An 18,586-nucleotide genomic window follows, 5' to 3' on the forward strand; every position below is an offset into this window, starting at 1 on the left:
GCGGACACAACATCTTTGTTTGTATGTGGTGCTGAGGATCGAACCCGGGCCGCATGCATGCCAGGCGAGCGTGCTACCGCTTGAGCCACATCCCCAGCCCAGCAACCCTTTTTATCTTATTTTTTTTTATTTGTTATGTTGCTGAGAGTTTTACTAAGTTGCTGAGGCTGGCCTCAAACTTTCAATCTTCCTGCTTCAGCCTCCGGAGTCACAGGTATGCTCCACTGTGTCCATCTTTACTTCAATTTTTAAAAAGAGCTGAGCATAGAGACTTAGGAGAAGAGGCTTCTCATTGTCATCTTGATGGTGGTAAAAACCCATTCACTTCTTCACCTTGTTATCTGAGCAACAGCCCACGTATATCTTTTTTTTTTTTAAAGAGAGAGTGAGAGAGGGAGAGAGAGAATTTTTTTTTTTTGAGAGAATTTTTAGTATTTTATTTTTTAGTTATCGGCGGACACAACATCTTTGTTTTTTTGTATGTGGTGCTGAGGATCGAACCCGGGCCGCATGCATGCCAGGCAAGCACACTACCGCTTGAGCCACATCCCCAGCCCCCACGTATATCTTAACTGGAACTGCAGGGACCAGACCATGCTAGTCGGTGGGGCAGGCTCTCTGGTGTGATCTTTATCAATTCTCTTATGGGCATTCCATCCACCCATCTACCCCTCCATTCGCCCATTCATTCTTTCAACATATATTTGCTGGGTACCAGCTCCACCTCAGGGCCAGACAGACAGTCGCTGCCCTGATGGAGCTTATGGTCTAGAGGGGGATCCAGGCAGGTGATCAGGAGAATGCAATGCAGTGTGTTACGGGCAGGGACAGGTGTGACGGGGATCATCTAGAGCACTAAGCAGTGGCCCTAATTCAGGCTGTAGTGAGAGTTCACAAAAGAGGCTCAGTCTTAGGCTGAGACTTGAAAGATAAACAAGATGGAACCAATAAAGCGGGGAGGAGGAGCAGGGACAATATGCCTAAGAGAAGCTCCTTGGTGTGTTTAGAATACACAGAGTCCGGAGGAGGATGTGAAAACAGTGGAGCCCAGCTTATTGCTGGGTCAGAGGCAAAAGTGGTGAGGGCTGAGCCAAGGCGGAAAGCAAGGACTGGATCTTGTAGGGATGTTTGAGCACTTTGCCAGGTGTGGGGGGAGGGGTGGTGGATATGAACATATATAAGACAAACTGTGGGCCAGGGAGAGAGGCCGTGAAAGGCGAGGGTGCAGTCCAGCACCTGGAGTCAGATCTGGGGTCCAGGGTTCTCAGAGCTGTGAGCAAGATGCCCATCCCCCTCCTCCACCTCTCCCTACTGTCAGGCCTCCTGGGAGGAGGGCACCTCTTTTGCAGGAGAATGGTTTTCTTTGAAAACAGTCCCAGTGTGACCTCCCAGCCCTGCTGCCTTCTGGTCCTCTCTTTGTCTCCTTGATCACATCCCTGGCCTCTTCTTCAATCAAAGACCTGTTAACTCTCCCTACACCTTGTCTTCTGTCCTCTAGGCTGGACGGTCCCACATCTTACAAATCATTCCTGGTACAAGAATATCCATCTCTCTGGGAGCAGTAGTGCTTCTCTATAATCCCAGCAGCTCAGGAGGCTGAGGCAGAAGAAGTTCAAAGCCAGCCTCAGCAACGGCAAGGTGCTAAGCAACTCAGCGAGACCCTGTCTCTAAATAAAATATTTTTAAAAGGGCTGGGGACGTGGCTCAGTGGTTAAGGGCCTCTGGATTCAATTTTTGGGTACCAGGAATTGAAAACAAGCCCATCTATCCCTGCCTTCTTGAACTGCTTGGGATGTGCCCCAGTGGGCTCCAGACCTAGCCTGCTCAACCCTGGTTGTCTCAGGAGCCTCTGAATGCCCACCCCACATTGTCTAGGGATGAACTCCTTAAAAGCTACCTCTGTGCCCCAGCCCCAGCTTTACCTCCAGCTTATCAGCCATCTACTTCTGGGGACAAGCTGGCACCTGCAGACTGGGCACATCTCTTCTCCCCTAGATTTCCAGCTGTTCTCTGTTGGCCTTTTCCAGGAGGGTCAATGAGCAAAGTGCAAGGCAGGAGCTTCCTGGTTATGACTTCCCCCGAGATAATACAGAGACCTACCACGGAGAAGGAAGGGTGCTTGGAGAGTCTCCAGCAAGAACCCAAGTCCTGAGGACTGAAGAAGGACAGCGTGTATCTGCATGAGTTGGTCATAGTCCATCAGGAGCCAGCACTAATCAAAGAAGGGGTGGGGCAAACTGGAGAATCGAATCAGGCTTGGCAGAGTGGGGCCCTGGCTGTGATTGCCAGGCAAAGGCCAAGTTCTCACTAGGAGTGTGACAGTAGGAGGCTTCCCACTGGCCTCGGGACACTGACTTTGAGATGAATTAAACATGGAGGGGGAGCTGGCTTCTGATGATGGAATAGCCCCCAACATTGAGCCTCAAAAAAGAATCAGCAAAGGTCCCCAAAGCCTGTGACTTTGAAGCCAGGGATAACAGGAAAATAGCGGTCATCTAATTTGGGAACCACTGAGTTTTGTTCTTGTTCCATCAAAGGAGCGCAGAGCATGGAGGGCTGAGTGGAGGGTATGGGCAGTCTTGGGAATGAATCTGGGTTCTCAAAATTACTCACATGCTGTGCGACTCTGGACAAGTCACTTCACTGCTGTGAGCCAACCTCACAGGTTGATGCGGAGAGTTAGTTGAATTGGATGCAGATTTTACAAGTAGTGAATGTTGTTCCTGAGGGATGAGGCCCAGCCTGGTTGCTCCCTTGGCTCCTCCAGAGCCTCAGGCCATGGGAGAGGCCTTCTCCTAGGTAAAATAGAATCAAGGTATTGTCCTGCCCATCTGAAACCCTTTGTATCTCGGGAGCTTTCTAGATCTTGCTTATTTTGCCCTAAGCAGGGGCAGGCTGGCTGTGTAGGTGTGAAGGGGCCAAGACCTAAGTGAGGCTGGGGGTGGCTGATCTGTCCCGTGTGACTGTAGCTTCCCACCCAGCCTGGGGATGACCCCAGGAGCCCTCAACCTGGGTCCATCCACGCCTCTATGATCATGCTGCAGGGGCCTGGGGGTCTCTCTCACACAGACCCCCCTGGGCCCAGGAAAGCCTTCATGGTCTAACAGCCATGCTATTGTATACTCTGCTCCCATGGTTATCCATTCTCAATCCTGACCCCCCAAATTCATATTCCAACCACACAGAACCTTCTGTTCTCTAAACTTCACAAACTTCTGCACCCGTGCCAGACTGCATTCCCTGCCGGAAACACCCTCCCCGACACCCTGCCTTCTTATCCTGGCGCACTTAGATCACCACACTCTGATAATCATCAGGGACATGAACCGAGCGCCTACTGTGTGCAGTGTGGATGAGGAGGGTGAGGGCAACAAGAGACAGAGCTTCTGGCTAAATAGATGACACACAATTTCCTCCACAGCACAGCATGCCCCCTGCAGTGTGCGCCCCCACACACACATACAGACATGCACGCACACACACCGCCAACTCCAGGCTGTAGTTCATCCTTCCCTGCTTGTACATTGTCCCCTGACACCTGGTGGCTAAATTAGACTCCTCTAAGCCTTTGCCTGGTCGCCCTCTCCTCCAGGTGTCCTTGCACATTCGAATTCTGGCTCACTCCGTGTCTTTAGGCCTCAGTTTTCCCTTCTGTAAAAAAAAAAAAGAATAGTTAATACCTAACGCATGGTGTAGTTTTACAGTCAATGAAATAGTACACTAAGAAGCCTGTGCTGAATGCTGAACAAATGTTAGCCTTTCAATTTCTGTATCCTTAGCACCGAGCACATAGTGCATAGTTGGTGGCAAATATTTGTTAGTTAGGTGGCTAGATGGGTGATATATGAAGGGATCAAGTATATCTTCAAAATAAGAGACAATCTTTGCTGGTCTCCCATGGCAGTGGGGGGTAGGGTGGGGCCACCAGGAAGAACCTGAAAGAAACTAATCTTTATTGTCCATCTACCACACATCAACGCTCAACACACACGAAGTGTCTAATTGGAGCCTCACAAGGGGAAGAAATTATTGCAGAATGAGGAAGAGACTCTTCTGAGAGTCAAGCCAGCAGATCAGTGTCACATAGTGACTCTGAAATTTTCAGGACAGGTGAGTTTGACAATTCCCTTGACACCTGGAAGGAGGGGAAGGGCTTGCTCCAAGCCTCTCCATCTCAGACTGGCAGCTCCAGGAGGGCAGGGTGCCTCCGTAAGTGGGTCTGAGGGACCCCACTCCAGGCCTGTGTCAATTGCTCAGCTGAGAATTGGCTTTTGGGGAAGAAAGGGAGGCTGGGCCAGGAGGACTTGGGTTCTTGCTGGAGACTCTCCAAGCACCCTTCCTTCTCAGTGACAGCCCTCAGCAGCTTCTATAAACAGGAGCTAACTCTGGACTTAAGTTCTAGAAGGAATCTGAAGCTTTTATTCCTTGGCCTTTCCCCCTCCCTGTCTTTGCAAAGTCTTCCTGATCTTTCCACCTCCAATAAGTCCCTCCTCCTTACTCCTACCTCCTGGCTCCAAAAACACTGTGATTGCCAGGGTAGGTCAATGGTTAACACTCAACTGGCTTTATATAAGCCTGCCCCGGGGCCACCTACTGGCTCTGCCTTCTGTTTGGTCCTTCAGTTCCTTGGCTCCTGGAGACTGTGGCTCTGGCAGCTCCAGTTGGTCCACACCATGGCCACCTGCTGGCAGGGCCTGTGGGCCTATCGCTCCTATCTGATTGTGTTGCTTCTGCCCATCCTTCTGCTGCCTCTGCCCATCCTCGTTCCCAGTAAGGTAAGGACTTGGGGTTCTGGGCACAGAAAGCTCCAGGGGAGGCAGGGGAGGGTCTGTCTGGGCCAGGGTGGGACATCCTTAGGACCCAGCATAGCCTCCTCATCTCCTCTACCCTGGAAGTGTCATTACAACCTCCTGGTCCTCCTGAGGGCTGATGTCCAAGAGGTCAAAGGGGGCTTTTGCTTGGTACCCAGAAGTAGAAGTCCCCTGTGAATCAATCAGGTGCATTTGAAATCTGCTGCTTTGGGGAACAGGAAGCCAATTCTGTCTGTAAAGGAGATGCAGGAGGAGGCCGATGGAGTCCATCTGCCTACCACGTGCCCACCCAAGTCCCTGCACTGGGCTCTTTGGGGGCAGGGGGTGGGTGTGGAGGACAGGAAAAGGGAGATCGGTGGCTAGGTTTGGGAGGGAAGGAAGGAAAGTAGGAGAAAGCTGGCCTCAGGTAGTCTGTGCCTTCACAGGTGTAAATAAAAAGAGAAGTTGACCTATAACCTCAAGGGCTAGGTCTGCTGAGGAGGGGAATGGGAAGAGGGGAACCCCTGTCAATGCACACAGTCGGGGCACAGGGTCCCTGCCTCCTCCCCCAGCCCCAGCAGAAGTGATAATTTCATCTCATTCATTTGAGCCCCCACCTCATGGCCTGCACCCTGTACCTACTAACCCCAGTCCCCATTTTATGAAGCAAGTCCCACCTTCCCATTTTACAGATGGGGAAAGTAGAGTCATTTACTCAAAAGTCCCAGGACAGATCCTGGTTTCATGGAGCCAGGTTTTTGTACCCTTTCGAGTTCCTCTGTAGGGAAAGAAATGCAGAATTATGAATCTAAAATTAGCCTGCTGACCTATGAGACGAACTTCCTCTCAGGTCAAAGCCAGTGATGTCTCTGTTGGGAATCAATCCGATGCATTTTTCAAATAGGCAAGTGTGATAACCCCACCATCACCACCCTAGGGGAAGCACAACCCAGAAAGATCCAGTAATTTTCCCAAGGTCCCACAGGAAAACCTGAACCTGTGCTAGAAACCAGGCCTTTTGGTGGGAATGCAGTGTGTTAGGAGGCCCAGCTGTCCCTTTAGTATAGCTGGTCCTGCCACCCACAGCTGGCCCAGACACTGCCTACCCTGTCCTAATTCTGAGGGGGCTCTGGGAACCCACTTGCAAAGATTTTGCTCCTACAATTATCCTGTCTCCCCTGCATGGTCAATTTCTCCCCCGCCGCCTGATCTCTCTCTCTCCCATCAGCACACAAACATCCCATAATATCTCTCATCTTGAACAGACAAGACCCCTCCCTCATCCCATCTCCAGACACTCCTTCCTCTCTTCTCTCTCACAACAGCAAACCCTAAGACCCTGCCTACACCACACCTGCACTTTCTTCATTGACTAGCTCCCAGCTCCAGAGACCCAGGTCCCCACCAGCTTCCATGGCACCAAACAAACCCCATAGTCCATCTGCACCCTTCTCTACCCTTTAGCAGCTTCCATCATAGCCAGTCACCCTTCTTTTTGCCACCGTCATCGCTGGGCTTCTGTGACACCTTCTGGTTTTCCTTTCACCTTTCCTGGCTCCTCCTCCATCTGATGCTGGAGGCTTGAGGTTTCCCAGGGTCCCCTCCAGCCCCTCCCCTTCCCCTCCCCCTCCCCCCTCCCCCAGGTGACCTTATGGTGTCTCACATGCTTTTAAAAGCGTCTCTATGCTGAGTCCCTGGTCTGTACATTTGTATTCTTCAACTAACCCTGATGGCTTCTCCACTTGAATATTTTTTCTGTAAGTAGCCTACACGTCTCCACATCCAGATCAAAACCCTGAGTGCCCATCTTCTCCAGCAGGGTCTTCCCTCAGTCTTACCAAGAAATGATTCAACCTGCTCCTTCATTGTGCTGAGCCAAAAACTCAGGGTCCCTGTCTCCTCCCCCATCCCCAGAAGTGATAATTTCATCTCATTCATTTGAGTCACCCTAGAGGGCTCACCATCCATGTCCACACACACCAGCAGGCCCTGTGTACCCACTGTCCCCAAAACACCACAGATGCACCCGACTTTATGATGTGGTAACCTCCAATAAACTCCACCTAGGTTGAACTATTGCCAAGCTGAAAACGCACTTCATGAACCCAACCTACAACCCATCCTGGCTTAGCGACACCGTGGAACGGGGGTGTACACCCTCATAACTGTGTGGCTGACTGGCAGCGATGTCTCACTGACACTGCTCTGTATCACCCAAGGGGACCTGACCACATGTTGCTAGCCTAGGAAAGACCAAAATTCAATTCTTCCAGCACGGTTTCTGCCAAATATATGTCAATTTTGCACCAACCTGAGTGGAAAATCATTAAATTGAACCATCATAAGTTGGGGACATGGGAACTCTGAATGGAATACCAGGGTGGAGATGTTGTCATTTCTCACCTGTCCTACCCCTGCCTGGACCATTCTTCACCCAGCAGTCAGGATGATCTCAAAGCCTAAGATCATGTCACTAACCCTACAACCCCAAGTGGGCTTCCCATCAAACTTGGAATTAAATCCAAACCTCTCAGAATAAGCACCTTCCTGAGGCTCTGCCCCCTGCCAACCCCTTAGACTCCATGCCCTACCTCCTACATTCCACCTCCAGGTCTAGCCATCTAGTCTTCTTTCTGCCCCTCAGATTGCTCCGCCCCGCCTGGACCATTCTCCCAGATGCCTCCACTTAAGACCATCTCAGAAAACCTCTCCGATCTTCCAGCCACTCTTTATTACATACCCCTGTTTTTTGTCATAGAACATTCACTATCTGAAACAATCTTTTGGTTTCCTTTTCTGCTTATCCTCTGACTTCCTGCACTAGAATGTAGGCCCCAGGCGGGCAGTGGCCTCATCTCGACCTGGGCAGAATCCCAGGGTCACAGAGCAGATGCTCAGAAAATACTTCTTGAGGGAAGAAATGAAGGTATGAAGAAATGCAAAGGGAACCCTTTTCTGAATTTCCATTGAATCTCTGCTTTCTATAATGAGTCTCTAGACTAAGGCTCTGGCCCCCAATGTGGGAAGGAGAAACCCCACACTAGGCTCAGACCTGCATCCAGAATAATAGTTGACATTTATTGAGTATATTTGATGTGCTAGGCATTGGGCCAGGCACCTCAAAGTATTAGCTCACTTATTTCTCACAAAAGCCTCAGTGTGACTATTGCCACATAAGTGGAGTTACTACTGTTATCTCCCGTTTTACAGACGTGTAAACCGAGGCACAGGGTGGTAAAGCTATTTGCTTAAACTTCCAGCTAGAAAAAAAATAAAAGTCTAGAATGAAACTTAGTCTTGGGGTCTCTGCCTGAGGCTGTTCATGGAGGCAGGGTGTTACCCCATTGTGACCCCCTCCCAAGCCTTCCGCCATCCTTCCTCTCCAGAAGTCTGTGGACCACTTGCTCTGTGCCAGGGGTTCCTGAAAGGAATACAAAGGTTCTGTCCTCAAGCTCCTTACAGTCCAGAGACAGGCGTTTATGCCACACAGAGATACAGCAAGAAGTCTGCAGAACTCAGAGGGGGGAGCAAATTCTTCCAATGGAATTGAGGGAGAATCTGAAGCAGGTGGTGTTCAGTGAGGTTCCGGTCAGAGGCAGATGTAGGGGGCAGGCCTGGTGGAGGGAAGGCCAGGAGGAAAAGTGCAGGGCTGGAGACAGCAGAAATGGCAACAGAACCCTTAAATGCTGGTCCCCTCTGATGGTCCCTGCCAATCGGGGACAGTAGACTCTAAAGTTCTCCCTGCACCCCCAGCCCTGCAGCCAGAAGCACCCTCAGTGTATGGCACCTTCCATTCATTCATTCATGTATCCCTTCCCTTATGGGTGAAGCCAGGCCTGAGTGCCATGTGATGGGTACCATTTAGGTGCATGGAGAAGAGAATTTGGCGAAACGGGCATTCCTCATGGGGGCATAAAGTGGGGAGACATATGGAAAGCACATGCTATACAAGCCATGGAAACACTAGAGCACCTTTTGACTGTGACTCAGAGAGGGGCTGCTGTGCATGCAGGGAGGGCAGCCTCCTGAGGGGCAGACAGCAATCTGAGACCTGAATGGCAGGTAGGAGCCAGTCAAGCCCAGCTCTGGGTGAAGAGCAGTCTGGGCAGAACATGCAGAAAGTACAAGGGCTGAGGACAGGAGCGAGCTTGGCAAGGTGGCCTGAAGTGAGAGAATCAGAGTGTTTAAGTCAAGGTTAGAGATGGAGGGAGAGGACAGCCAATGTCCTGCAATGCCAGGGGAAGGAGCGGAGATCTTATGCTATGAATGGTAAATGGTTTGCTCCAGGGTCAAACGGCTAGTAAGTTAAGAGTCAAAAACGCAGTTGGGTGTGGTGGTGCACACAAGTTTGAGGCCAACCTGGGCAACTTAGCAAGACCCTGTCTCAAAATAAAAAAAGAAAATGGGCTGGAGATGCAGCACAGTTGTAGAGGGACATCACTGTAGAGCAAAATTAAACAAATAAAAATTAAAAATAGCAAATGCCTCCTGAGACTCAAAGAGACCATCTGTAAAGGCAGACTCCCAAAAATACTTAAAAAAGACAGTCTCCCTAGGGCACAGTGTTGGGCAGACAAGAGCTCAGCAGAAATCATGATTGAGTTACAGTGAAAACAGAAGATGATGGAAGTTCTTCATCTGAACTACCCACATGCCTAGAAAGACAAGAACAGGACATGGGGACATGGGTACATTAATATCTGTGTAGAGAGCCTTCCTGCCAGCTATTCCTGAACCCCAAAGGGCACAGGACTCTCTAGATGACTCATTATGGACCGGAAGACTGTATGAGGAATTTGGACCCTCTATCTTTTGAGACTTTCTGGCTCTTGGTGGATGAAAGCAGAGTCCAGAAAACCAAGTATGCATTTTGGAATCAGATAAGATGTGGATTCAAATATAGTCAAGACCACATGCAGCCTGCAACCTTGCCAAGCCTCTCCACCCCTCTCACCTCTAAGGGGCTGTTTCTTGTGAAGATGAGACAACACATCCTCCACACCCAGAGTGCCCACCTCCAGGCTTCGTCACCTCCAGCTCCCTCCACGCTCTGCCTCTTGTTGCATTCCGGGTCCCCCAGGAAACACCAACGGGCCTCAGGCTCCATATATATGCCTCACTTCTCCACAGTTCTGTTCTGATGGGCTGTTGTCCACTTGAGGGCCTCAGATGTTCCCACCTGTGAAACAGGAAGGCATGTCTGGTCATCCCCTCAGAGTGGCAGTTATGGTCCCTAAGGGCAGATGCAAGCAAGCAGCACCTGGGGCTGTGTGGAGATAGGATCCCTCCTCTCTAGGGTACCTGAAAGTAGCACTAGAAGAAGGAGCCAGCCTCCAAGGCCAGGGGGAATCCCTGGAGTAGAGAGAGAAGGTTCCCCAACTCGGACTTTGCCCCCAGATTGCTAAATCACATCCCTGGTTATCAGTGGCTCCAAGGTGAAAGCCAGGAATGGAAAAGAAGGAACAATTTTCAACAGCCACATTTCCTGGATGTAATCCAGTGAGGCCCAGGGCTGTGGTGAGGATCAAATTCACGGGGGAGTGTGGGAATGCTGTGTTCATGGGGCCCCCGGCTTAGCTTGCGTTGGCTCTTTACTGGACACAGAAAGCCTGGCTGTGGCCCAAACTGTGATGTCAGGAATCTTCCCCCAGCCTTTGTTATTTCTGACACTCAGAAATCCATTGTCTCAGTCCCAGCTACTCAGGAAGCTGAGGCAGTGGGATCATTCGAGCCTAGGAGTTCAAAGCCTGCCTGAGCAACATGGTGAGACCTGATCTCCAAAAAGAAAAGAAACGAAGGAGGAAAGAAATTCCATCCCCTCTCTCGGAGCAGAAGATGATGCAACAAAGTCCTTTGCATTGAGGAGCAGAAATAAACAGAGTCCACCCAAGTGAGAAAGGATTGGAGGAGCCAGCCGTCATCGCCTGCGTTTGGCAGAGACCCAGGATGGGCAGGGAGGGGGGTGGGAACACTTCTGAACCAGAGGAGGAAAGGGCCAGCTTCAGGTGTGCCCAGCAGGGAGGCTGTGAGCACCGGGAGCCGATGGCGGGCTAAGTAGAGCAGGGTAACCCCCAGACTGGTCAGGAGAGCATATTTGGCTTTCTGGGGGTTGGGCAGAGTTGGAAGTGAGAGAAGGATGTGGTGGGGGGGGGGGGAGCAAAACCAAGGGGAGTTGGCAATCTGAACAAATCCCAACTGTTGAGGGCCACCTGCTGCTGGAGTTGCGGTTTGGCTTCTGGGCGGGTTGCTGTGGAGACAGTGGGACCCATTTTTATAAGTGAATCGACCATTGTCCCCTTTGTATATTCAGTCCTCAAAGGTATCAGGCATTTGACATCTGCCTGGAAAGGATGTCATCCTGCCAGCATTTCTTTTTTTCTTTTCATAATTTAATAGCTGGATTCCAATACGGTCATCTCTTTATAGGCCTATCTGTTTTACTTACTGCATTTTAAAAACTGTTCTAGGGCTGGGGCTGGGGTGCTCAGTAGTACAGCACTTGCCTAGCATGTGTGAGGCACTGGGTTTGATTCTTAGCACTGTATATCAATAAATTAAAAAAAAAAATAAAGGGATATTGACAACTAAAATATATATTTAAAGAAAAAGAAAAACTTGTTCTAAGGAATTTGAAGTCTTCATCAAGCTGCCAAGGGGGGTCCTGGTACCCAAAACAGGTTAAGAACCCCCAAATCGGAGAACTCGTGGGTAATTTTATTTTGTTTTGTACCAGGGATTGAACCCAGGGCCTCACACATGCTAGATGAGCACTCTACCACTGAGCCACAGTCCCAATTCTTTTTGTTTGGCTTTGAGACAGGGTCTCACTAAGTTGTCCAGGCTGGCCTTGAACTTGCCATCACCCTGCCTCAGCCTCCTGAATAGCTGGAATCACAGATGTGCACCACTGTGCCTGGCCACTGACACTCAGTTTTTTCTCTTTTCTTCTTTTTTTTTTTTTTTGGTTCTGTTTCGTGTTTTTGTTTTTGATACTGGTGATTGAATCCAGGGCCTCATGCCTCACACATGCTAACCACATGCCTTACCACTGATCTATACCTCCAGTCCCTGTGTAATCTTTTAATAAAACACCAGCCTGACCATTTCACTCTATCTGCTTTAAATCCTTCAAAGGACTCCGGCTTTTATCTTCCCAATAAAGTCCTAGGTCAGCACATCAGGTTCTTTCCAAGTAGACACCCTTCCAGGAATGGATCTGGATCTTTTCTGCTGTGTTCTGTTCCTCTGTGCTCACCCCCTCACCCCAACCCCTCTTGCCTACCAACCGAACTCCTACTCATCCCTCAGCACCCACTCAGCTACCCCTTTCTTGAACCCCCTCTTCAGCCCAAATGGAAGGAGACTCAGGGAGGAAGTCCTTCTCCTCTGGGCACCCACCCTTCTCGTCTCTTCTTTACAGTGGTGCTTGGCAGGATGCCACCTAGTGTCCCACCTTGCTTCTGAGCCCTAGGAACGCTCATTGCCAGCCGCATCCCCGCTTTCAGGGGCAGAGGGCCAGCGGGAGAGGCCTGCTGTGTGCCAGTCCATTCCCACCCTGGGTTAACCTTCAATCACCAGGAGAAGTAAGCTGTGACACCTTGAGACTGTGGGTGTATTTGCTTCTGCCTGACAGTCACAGCCCGTGATATCCGCATTCTTTGACCTTGCCCACATCGGCCGCTCACCCAGGGTCCAGAGTCTGCCCTGGATTCTCTGGTGCATTCATTTCCATCTGTGCTCATGCATCCTGATTCCCTGAAGTCCAGGAGCATGTTGCACTCCCAACGCCAGCCTTGTTATTTGGTCAGGGGATGCAATGCCTTATAACCTATTTCTGCACATTCACATCTGTTATTCCTTTACTTTTTTTACTCTCCCAGTCAGGTCAGTGTTTCTCTTATTTCTATTTGTAACTATATAAAGGGGATACATGTGTGTACAACTGGAAAGGCTGTGTATTTCTTAGGAAAAAAAAAAGAAATAAAAGAAAATCAAGAGAGGTTAAGTAATTTGTCCAAAAACACACAGTAATAAATCTGGGCCTGGGCACTCAGGGTGTTTTTTTTTTTTTTTTTTTTTTGACTCCCGATGTGTACTTTCCCATTGGAAAAGAAGCATGTTGTCAGCCTTAGGGTTTGGGGACCCTTTTCTGTCCACTGTTGACAGCCCACCCAGCCAGGTTCTGCAGACCAGGCTACACACACTTAGACTGCCTGGGGGCACAACTGGGCCTGACTAATGTCTCTCTCCTGAGGGCCTGCATTCATTCACTCAGTCATTCAGGATGCTAGCTCTATTGCAAAGATGCCAGGCTCCCTGCTGGAATGAGCAGAAAGGGGCTGAGACCCCAGAGGGCACAGCCTAACAACAAAAATTGATGCTTATCATTTAGTTCATAAAACAATGTTGATTATAGGCTGTGATAACCACTGTGCAGAAGAGGTACCAGAACTTAGAAAGTGAAAAATGGGGAATCTACCCCAGCCTGGAAGCCAAGTTTCCCTGGAGAAGGAAGGTTTGAGCTGAGATCTTAAGCCTGAGTAGAGGGGCTGGGGATATAGCTTAGTGACAGAGTGCCTGCCTGGCATGCATGAAGCCTTGGGTTCAATTCCCAGTTCTACAAAAAAAAAAAAAAAGGTTGTAGATGTCAACTAAATTAGGTGAAGTAGGGAGACAAGAGAGGTCTAGAGAAAGGAAATGATGTGCAAAGGCCCTGTGGCCAGAGAAAGGATGGAGGAACTCAAAGAGGACCAGTGTGGCCAGAGCAGAGACAGCAAGGAGGGAGGTTTTAATGCCCACGGCCCACAGGGATGGGCATGTGGCTCAGTGGTAGAGAGTGAAAGCAGTGAGAGGCACTAAGTTCAATCCCCAGCACCAAGGAGGGAGGGAAAAAAGACAGGAGGCAGAGACCAGTCCTGAACTTTGGTACCTGAAAGCAGCAGGAGCCACTGAAGGGATCTGAGCTGCTTCAAGGTGAGTGGCTGTGTGCTGAGGGAGAGGGATGCAAATTAAATAGATTTGTGCCTTGAGATCACTGGATCCAGCAAGGAGAAGTGATTTCAGGGATAAGAGAGCAAACAGACAGATGGATGAGGAGACTTTTACAAGAGTCTTGGTGACAGAGGCTGGGCCTTAGATCAGACTAGAGGCCCACAGTTGAAGAAAAAATAAAATACATGGGAGTGTGTGAGGGGCTGAACCAGCCAGACCCAGGGAGGGTGCTTGTGGAGTGAGTGGCTGATGAACAGGCCAGAGGCCCAACTCCATTCCCCCACCCCAGTCCCAGGGCCTCCAGCAGCAGGGACTGTATGGAGGTGGGGACAAGGGGGCTATGAACGTCCAAGGATGGGGAGAAGCACAAGTGGGAAAGGAGGGGCCAAGGCCAACAAAGAAGGGAGGGGAGAGACCCAGAGACTGTGCTCCTGTCCTCGGGAGCTCAGAGACAGACACTGGGCTGGGATGTGGCTCAGGGGCAGAGCGCTTGCCTAGCATGTGTGAGGCCCTGCATTCAATCTTCCATACAGTGAGAAGATAAATGTTCACATGCTACAACCGAGGAACAACTGGCACGGGGAAGCAGGAGGCAGTGACAGGCAGAAGCAAGAGCAGCAACCCCCAGGAGAAGACTCTTCTCCGCTGGTTTCTGAGCTCCAGGAGAGGAGGCTGCAGGCAGCAGTATAGGCTGTTCCTTGCACAACTCCAAATGTGAACAGCGCCCTTGAACTCGTGTAGTGTATCAGTCCTGGAGAGCTGCTGGCCATGGGCTACCAGATGAACTTGGCCAGCTCAAGTTCCATAAAGCCAGGCTGCAAGGCAGAGAGCACCAGGCCTGGAGGACAGGCTGATCCTGAATCCCCACCTCTAGGGCAGAGGAAACTGACCTTGAAATCAGACATGTGTGGGACCAAGAAGAAAGGATCCCCAGTGCTCTGTCCTTCAGGAGTGCACAAGGGGCCATTACCTGACCCAGGGGGACTCTCAGAATACTGTCAGCTCCCCAACCTGGAGCCCAGATCCTCCCAGCTTAACAGGCACGGCGGAGCCTCGCTGAGTCTCAGCTTCCCTCCTCCAAATATTGCTTTGAAATGCATAAAATAAAATGTGTAGACTTAAAAGGAACCCTATTATTTTGAAATACGGTTATCAAATCATGGAAACAGACATCGCAATTCAGAGGTATATGTGCTTCCTTATCAGTGCATTAGAAAGATCTAGCATTGGTGTAATAACTACCATAATGTCAGATAGCAATCTGTATAAACAACGTATGGAGATATATTCTGAGATAACTACAACAACTGATCTGGGCAAGTATTCAATATCCGACAGCCACAATAAAATATTTGTAAGAGCTGGGCACACCTATAGTCCCAGCTATTTGGGAGGCTGAGGCAGGAGGATTGCTTGAGTACAGGAGTTGCAGGCCAGTCTGGGGAACATGGCAAATCTCTGTCTCATAAAAAGCAAGAAAGAAATGAAAAAAGAAAAAAAAGAAAAACCTCTGTAACAAAGTCACCAATAATACTATAAACAGTGCTTGTAATCCCAGCTACTCAGGAGGCTGGAGGGTCACAAATTTGAAGCCAGCCTGGGCAATTTAACAAAATCCCATCTTAAAATTTAAAAAAAAAAAAAAAGGGCTGGGGAAGTAGCTCAGTGCTTGCCCAGCATGTGTAAAACTCTGAGTTGGATCCCCTGTACCGCAAAAAGAAAAGAAAAAGTTAACAGCATAGGCTGGGCACAGTGGAGCACGCCTGTAATCCCAGCAGCTCAGGAGGTAGAGGTAGGAGGATCACAAGTTCAAAGCCAGCCTCAGCAACAGCGAGGCACTAAGCAACTCAGTGAGACCCTGTCTCTAAAGAAAATACAAAATAGGGCTGGGGTGTGGCTCAGTTGTTAAGCGCCCCTGGAATCAATCTCCAGTACCAAAAAAAAAAAAAAAAAAAGTAAATAGCATCGCTGTGCCTTGATTTATAATGGGATTATGTTCCAATAAACCTGACATTAAATTGAAAGCATCTCAAGTTGAAAAAGCATTTAATACATCTAACCTATAAAACGTCAGAGCTTAGCCTCACCTACCTTGAATGTGCTCAGAACACTTCCATTAGACTACAGCTGAGCAAAATTGTCTAACACGAAACCTATTTTGTATTAAGAGTGTTGAATTGTTCATGTAATTATTAAATACTGCACTGAGAGTGAGAAGCAGGACCGTAGTGTGGGCACTCACCACTGATGAACGGTTAATAGTTGATGTACAGGAAAGCAGAGCTTCTGCTGAATGCTTATCCCCCACCCCCGCCCCTTTTCTTTTTCCTATACTAGGAATTGAACCCAAGGCCTCTTGCATGCTAAGCAACGGCTCTGCTCCTGAGCTCCATCCCCAGCCCTTTTGTTGTTAATTAGTTTTGGAGGATTTGGTTGATTTGTTGATTGAGACAGGGTTTCCCTAAATTGCCCAGGCTGGCCTCGAACTTGGTGATTTTTCCTTCCTCAGCCTCCCAAAGGGCTGAGATGACAGGCATGCATCACCACTCCCAGCTGCTTATCACTTTTACAGCATTATAAAGTTGAAAAATTATAAACCCAACCATTTGTAAACCAAGGACAGTCTGTACTGGGACTTTGTGACCTATGTTCATAGCCTTGGTTGGATACTAATGAATAGATGGATTAGTTTTTCGCATCTAATTTCATGGATCCTCAGAATTCCATGCCCCATGATCCAAGAAGAACAAGTCAGCAAATAAGTCTATGGCTTGACAGACTGCCCTGGAGGCCGGGTGGGGACACAGGGCCAAAGCCACCAGGGTCAGGGAAGGCTTCAGGATAGAATATGAGACAGGTTTTAGAGAGGGATCCAGCATAGTTGTAAAAAGAGAGGGAGTGGGGATGTGTGGCTCAGTGGTAGAGCACATGTCTGGCATGCATGAGGCCCTGGGTTCAATCCCCAGTACTGCAAAAAAAAAAAAAGATGGGGGTGGGGGGAGTGGCAGAAAGGAACCACATGTTAAACATGCTGGAGGGTTGGGGATGTGGCTCAAGTGGTAGTGCGCTCGCCCAGTGTGCGTGAGGCACTGGGTTCGATATTCGGCACCACATTAAAATAAAATAAAGACTTTAAACATGCTGGAGTCACAGGGGCAAGTTTGATTATTAACAACTTCCTTTACAGTGTGGAAATGGGGTCTCAAAAGTGAAGCACCTTAGCCAGGCATGGTGGCAAGTACATGTAGTCCTGGCTACTCAGGAGGCTGAGGCAAGAGGATCACTGGAGTCCAGGAGTTTGAGGCCAATCTGGGCAACATAGTGAGACACCCCCTCCCATCTCAAAAATAAATAAATAAATAAATAAATAAATAAAGTGACGTGCCTCGACAGAGGCAGGCAAGAGAAGTGGCAGGTCCTGGAAAGATAGTTCTGTTTAGATACAGAGCCCCAGCTTATCCCCTCTACACCCTACCCGTCACAGCCTGAGGCTGAGGACACCTTCAGATGGGAGGCCTTGAGTTCAGGGTAGAAGCTGGGCCCTAAGAACAAGATGGCCCAGTCTATTTGCTTTATATTTGTGCAATTTTTTTTTTTCAGTTCTGTGGATGGAACCCAGGTGCATGCTGGGCAAGCACTCTACCACTGCGCTACATCCCCAGCCGTTTAATTTTTTTTTTAAGTTTTGGTACAAGGTCGCACTGAGTTGCCCAGGCTTATTCAGTCTCCCAAATAGCTGGTTGCACCACCACGGTGGTGGCTTTGAGACATCTGCCTGATTTATTTTCACCTGTCTCTTATCAAATGCGGACAATACCCAGCACCTCACAGAGCATCTAAGTGTGAATTTTAAAAGCCTTTGAAGCACATACATCACTATGCCTGCCAGAGTGGTCTCACGATTCCTCTGCAGAGCTTTTTCCTGGGATCAATGCAGGGCAATTTGCCCCAGCTCTCCTCCTGCCTGTGGCCAGATAGTTCTAGCTAAGTGGGGGGAACACTAGGGTCCAGAGGGGTTGGTCTGCCCTTAGCCCAAGGGGAGGGTAAGTGACTGGCCAGCCAGTCACTGCAGGTAAGGAAGCGGTTGGAGAAATACCTGCATCAGCAGAATCCCGCTGGGGGAGGTGAGGGGTGGATCTCTGGTCGAGGGTCAAGGGGCCCCACCCCTGAAGCTGATGGGTTGTGTTCAGGCCGAGATGCGGTGGAGGTTTAGTACAAAGAGAGCCTGCTCGGCTCCACAGTGGGGCTATGAGCAATTGTGTGGGCTGTGTGCTGCGGGGCTCCAGGGAACCTTTACATGACTGCAAGCAAAGTGCTCTTGGGAAGCCCTGGGACTTAGGCAATCCAGATGCCCTATCCCATCCTGGCTCTGCCACTCCTTAGCTCTGGGACCTTGAGCAAGCCACTTCACTCTCGGAGCTCATCCATAAAGTGGGACCACCACACCCTCCTTAATGACTCTTGTTTGACACCCAGCTCTTAAGAGTTGTTCAATAAACAGCTTCTTCCTGTTCCCCCAGGGAACCCCCTACCCCTACCCTAAGGGACCTTTGCCAAGCTTCAGGGTACTAAGGGAATGAGGTGCCAAGGAGTGAGCCTAGGGGGGGAGAAGGAGAAGAACAGGGCAATTGGAACAGCTAAGAGAGGAGCCCTTCTCCCAGCCTGTGGTCCAATAATCCCTGCAGGACGCCCCTTTCTTTGGCAAACAGGGCAGGTGCCTCCTTCCCTGGAGGCCTCCTCTGGCTAATGATTCCCCAGCCCTGGGAGAGGCTCTGTCAAGTAGGCTGGACCCTTGACTTCTAGGG

General features: G+C 49.7%; 1 protein-coding gene, 1 long non-coding RNA gene and 1 other non-coding gene across 3 annotated transcripts in view; 2 read left to right on the plus strand and 1 right to left on the minus strand.

The window, feature by feature from the left end:
* Positions 1 to 9,966, minus strand: LOC124094205 (uncharacterized). The gene is made up of 3 exons (XR_006852159.2): positions 9,806 to 9,966; positions 2,101 to 3,651; positions 1 to 363 (listed from the first exon to the last, which is right to left on the minus strand). It is a non-coding gene; the product is annotated as an uncharacterized LOC124094205 (long non-coding RNA).
* Slc13a2 (solute carrier family 13 member 2) overlaps positions 4,580 to 18,586 on the plus strand; it is a 23,212-nt gene continuing 9,205 nt past the window's right edge. The window contains exon 1 of the mRNA XM_046446809.2: positions 4,580 to 4,775. Coding sequence (XP_046302765.1) covers positions 4,674 to 4,775 — 102 coding nt within the window. The 5' untranslated portion in view covers positions 4,580 to 4,673. The remainder of the gene's footprint in view (positions 4,776 to 18,586) is intronic.
* Trnaa-ggc (transfer RNA alanine (anticodon GGC)) lies at positions 16,681 to 16,755 on the plus strand. Its single transcript has one exon. It is a non-coding gene; the product is annotated as a tRNA-Ala (tRNA).

The sequence above is a fragment of the Marmota monax genome, unplaced genomic scaffold (assembly GCF_021218885.2).
Source record: "Marmota monax isolate L192 unplaced genomic scaffold, Marmota_monax_Labrador192_F-V1.1 WCK01_AAM20220418_F8-fsc00138, whole genome shotgun sequence".
In the NCBI taxonomy this organism is placed as follows: domain Eukaryota; kingdom Metazoa; phylum Chordata; class Mammalia; order Rodentia; family Sciuridae; genus Marmota; species Marmota monax.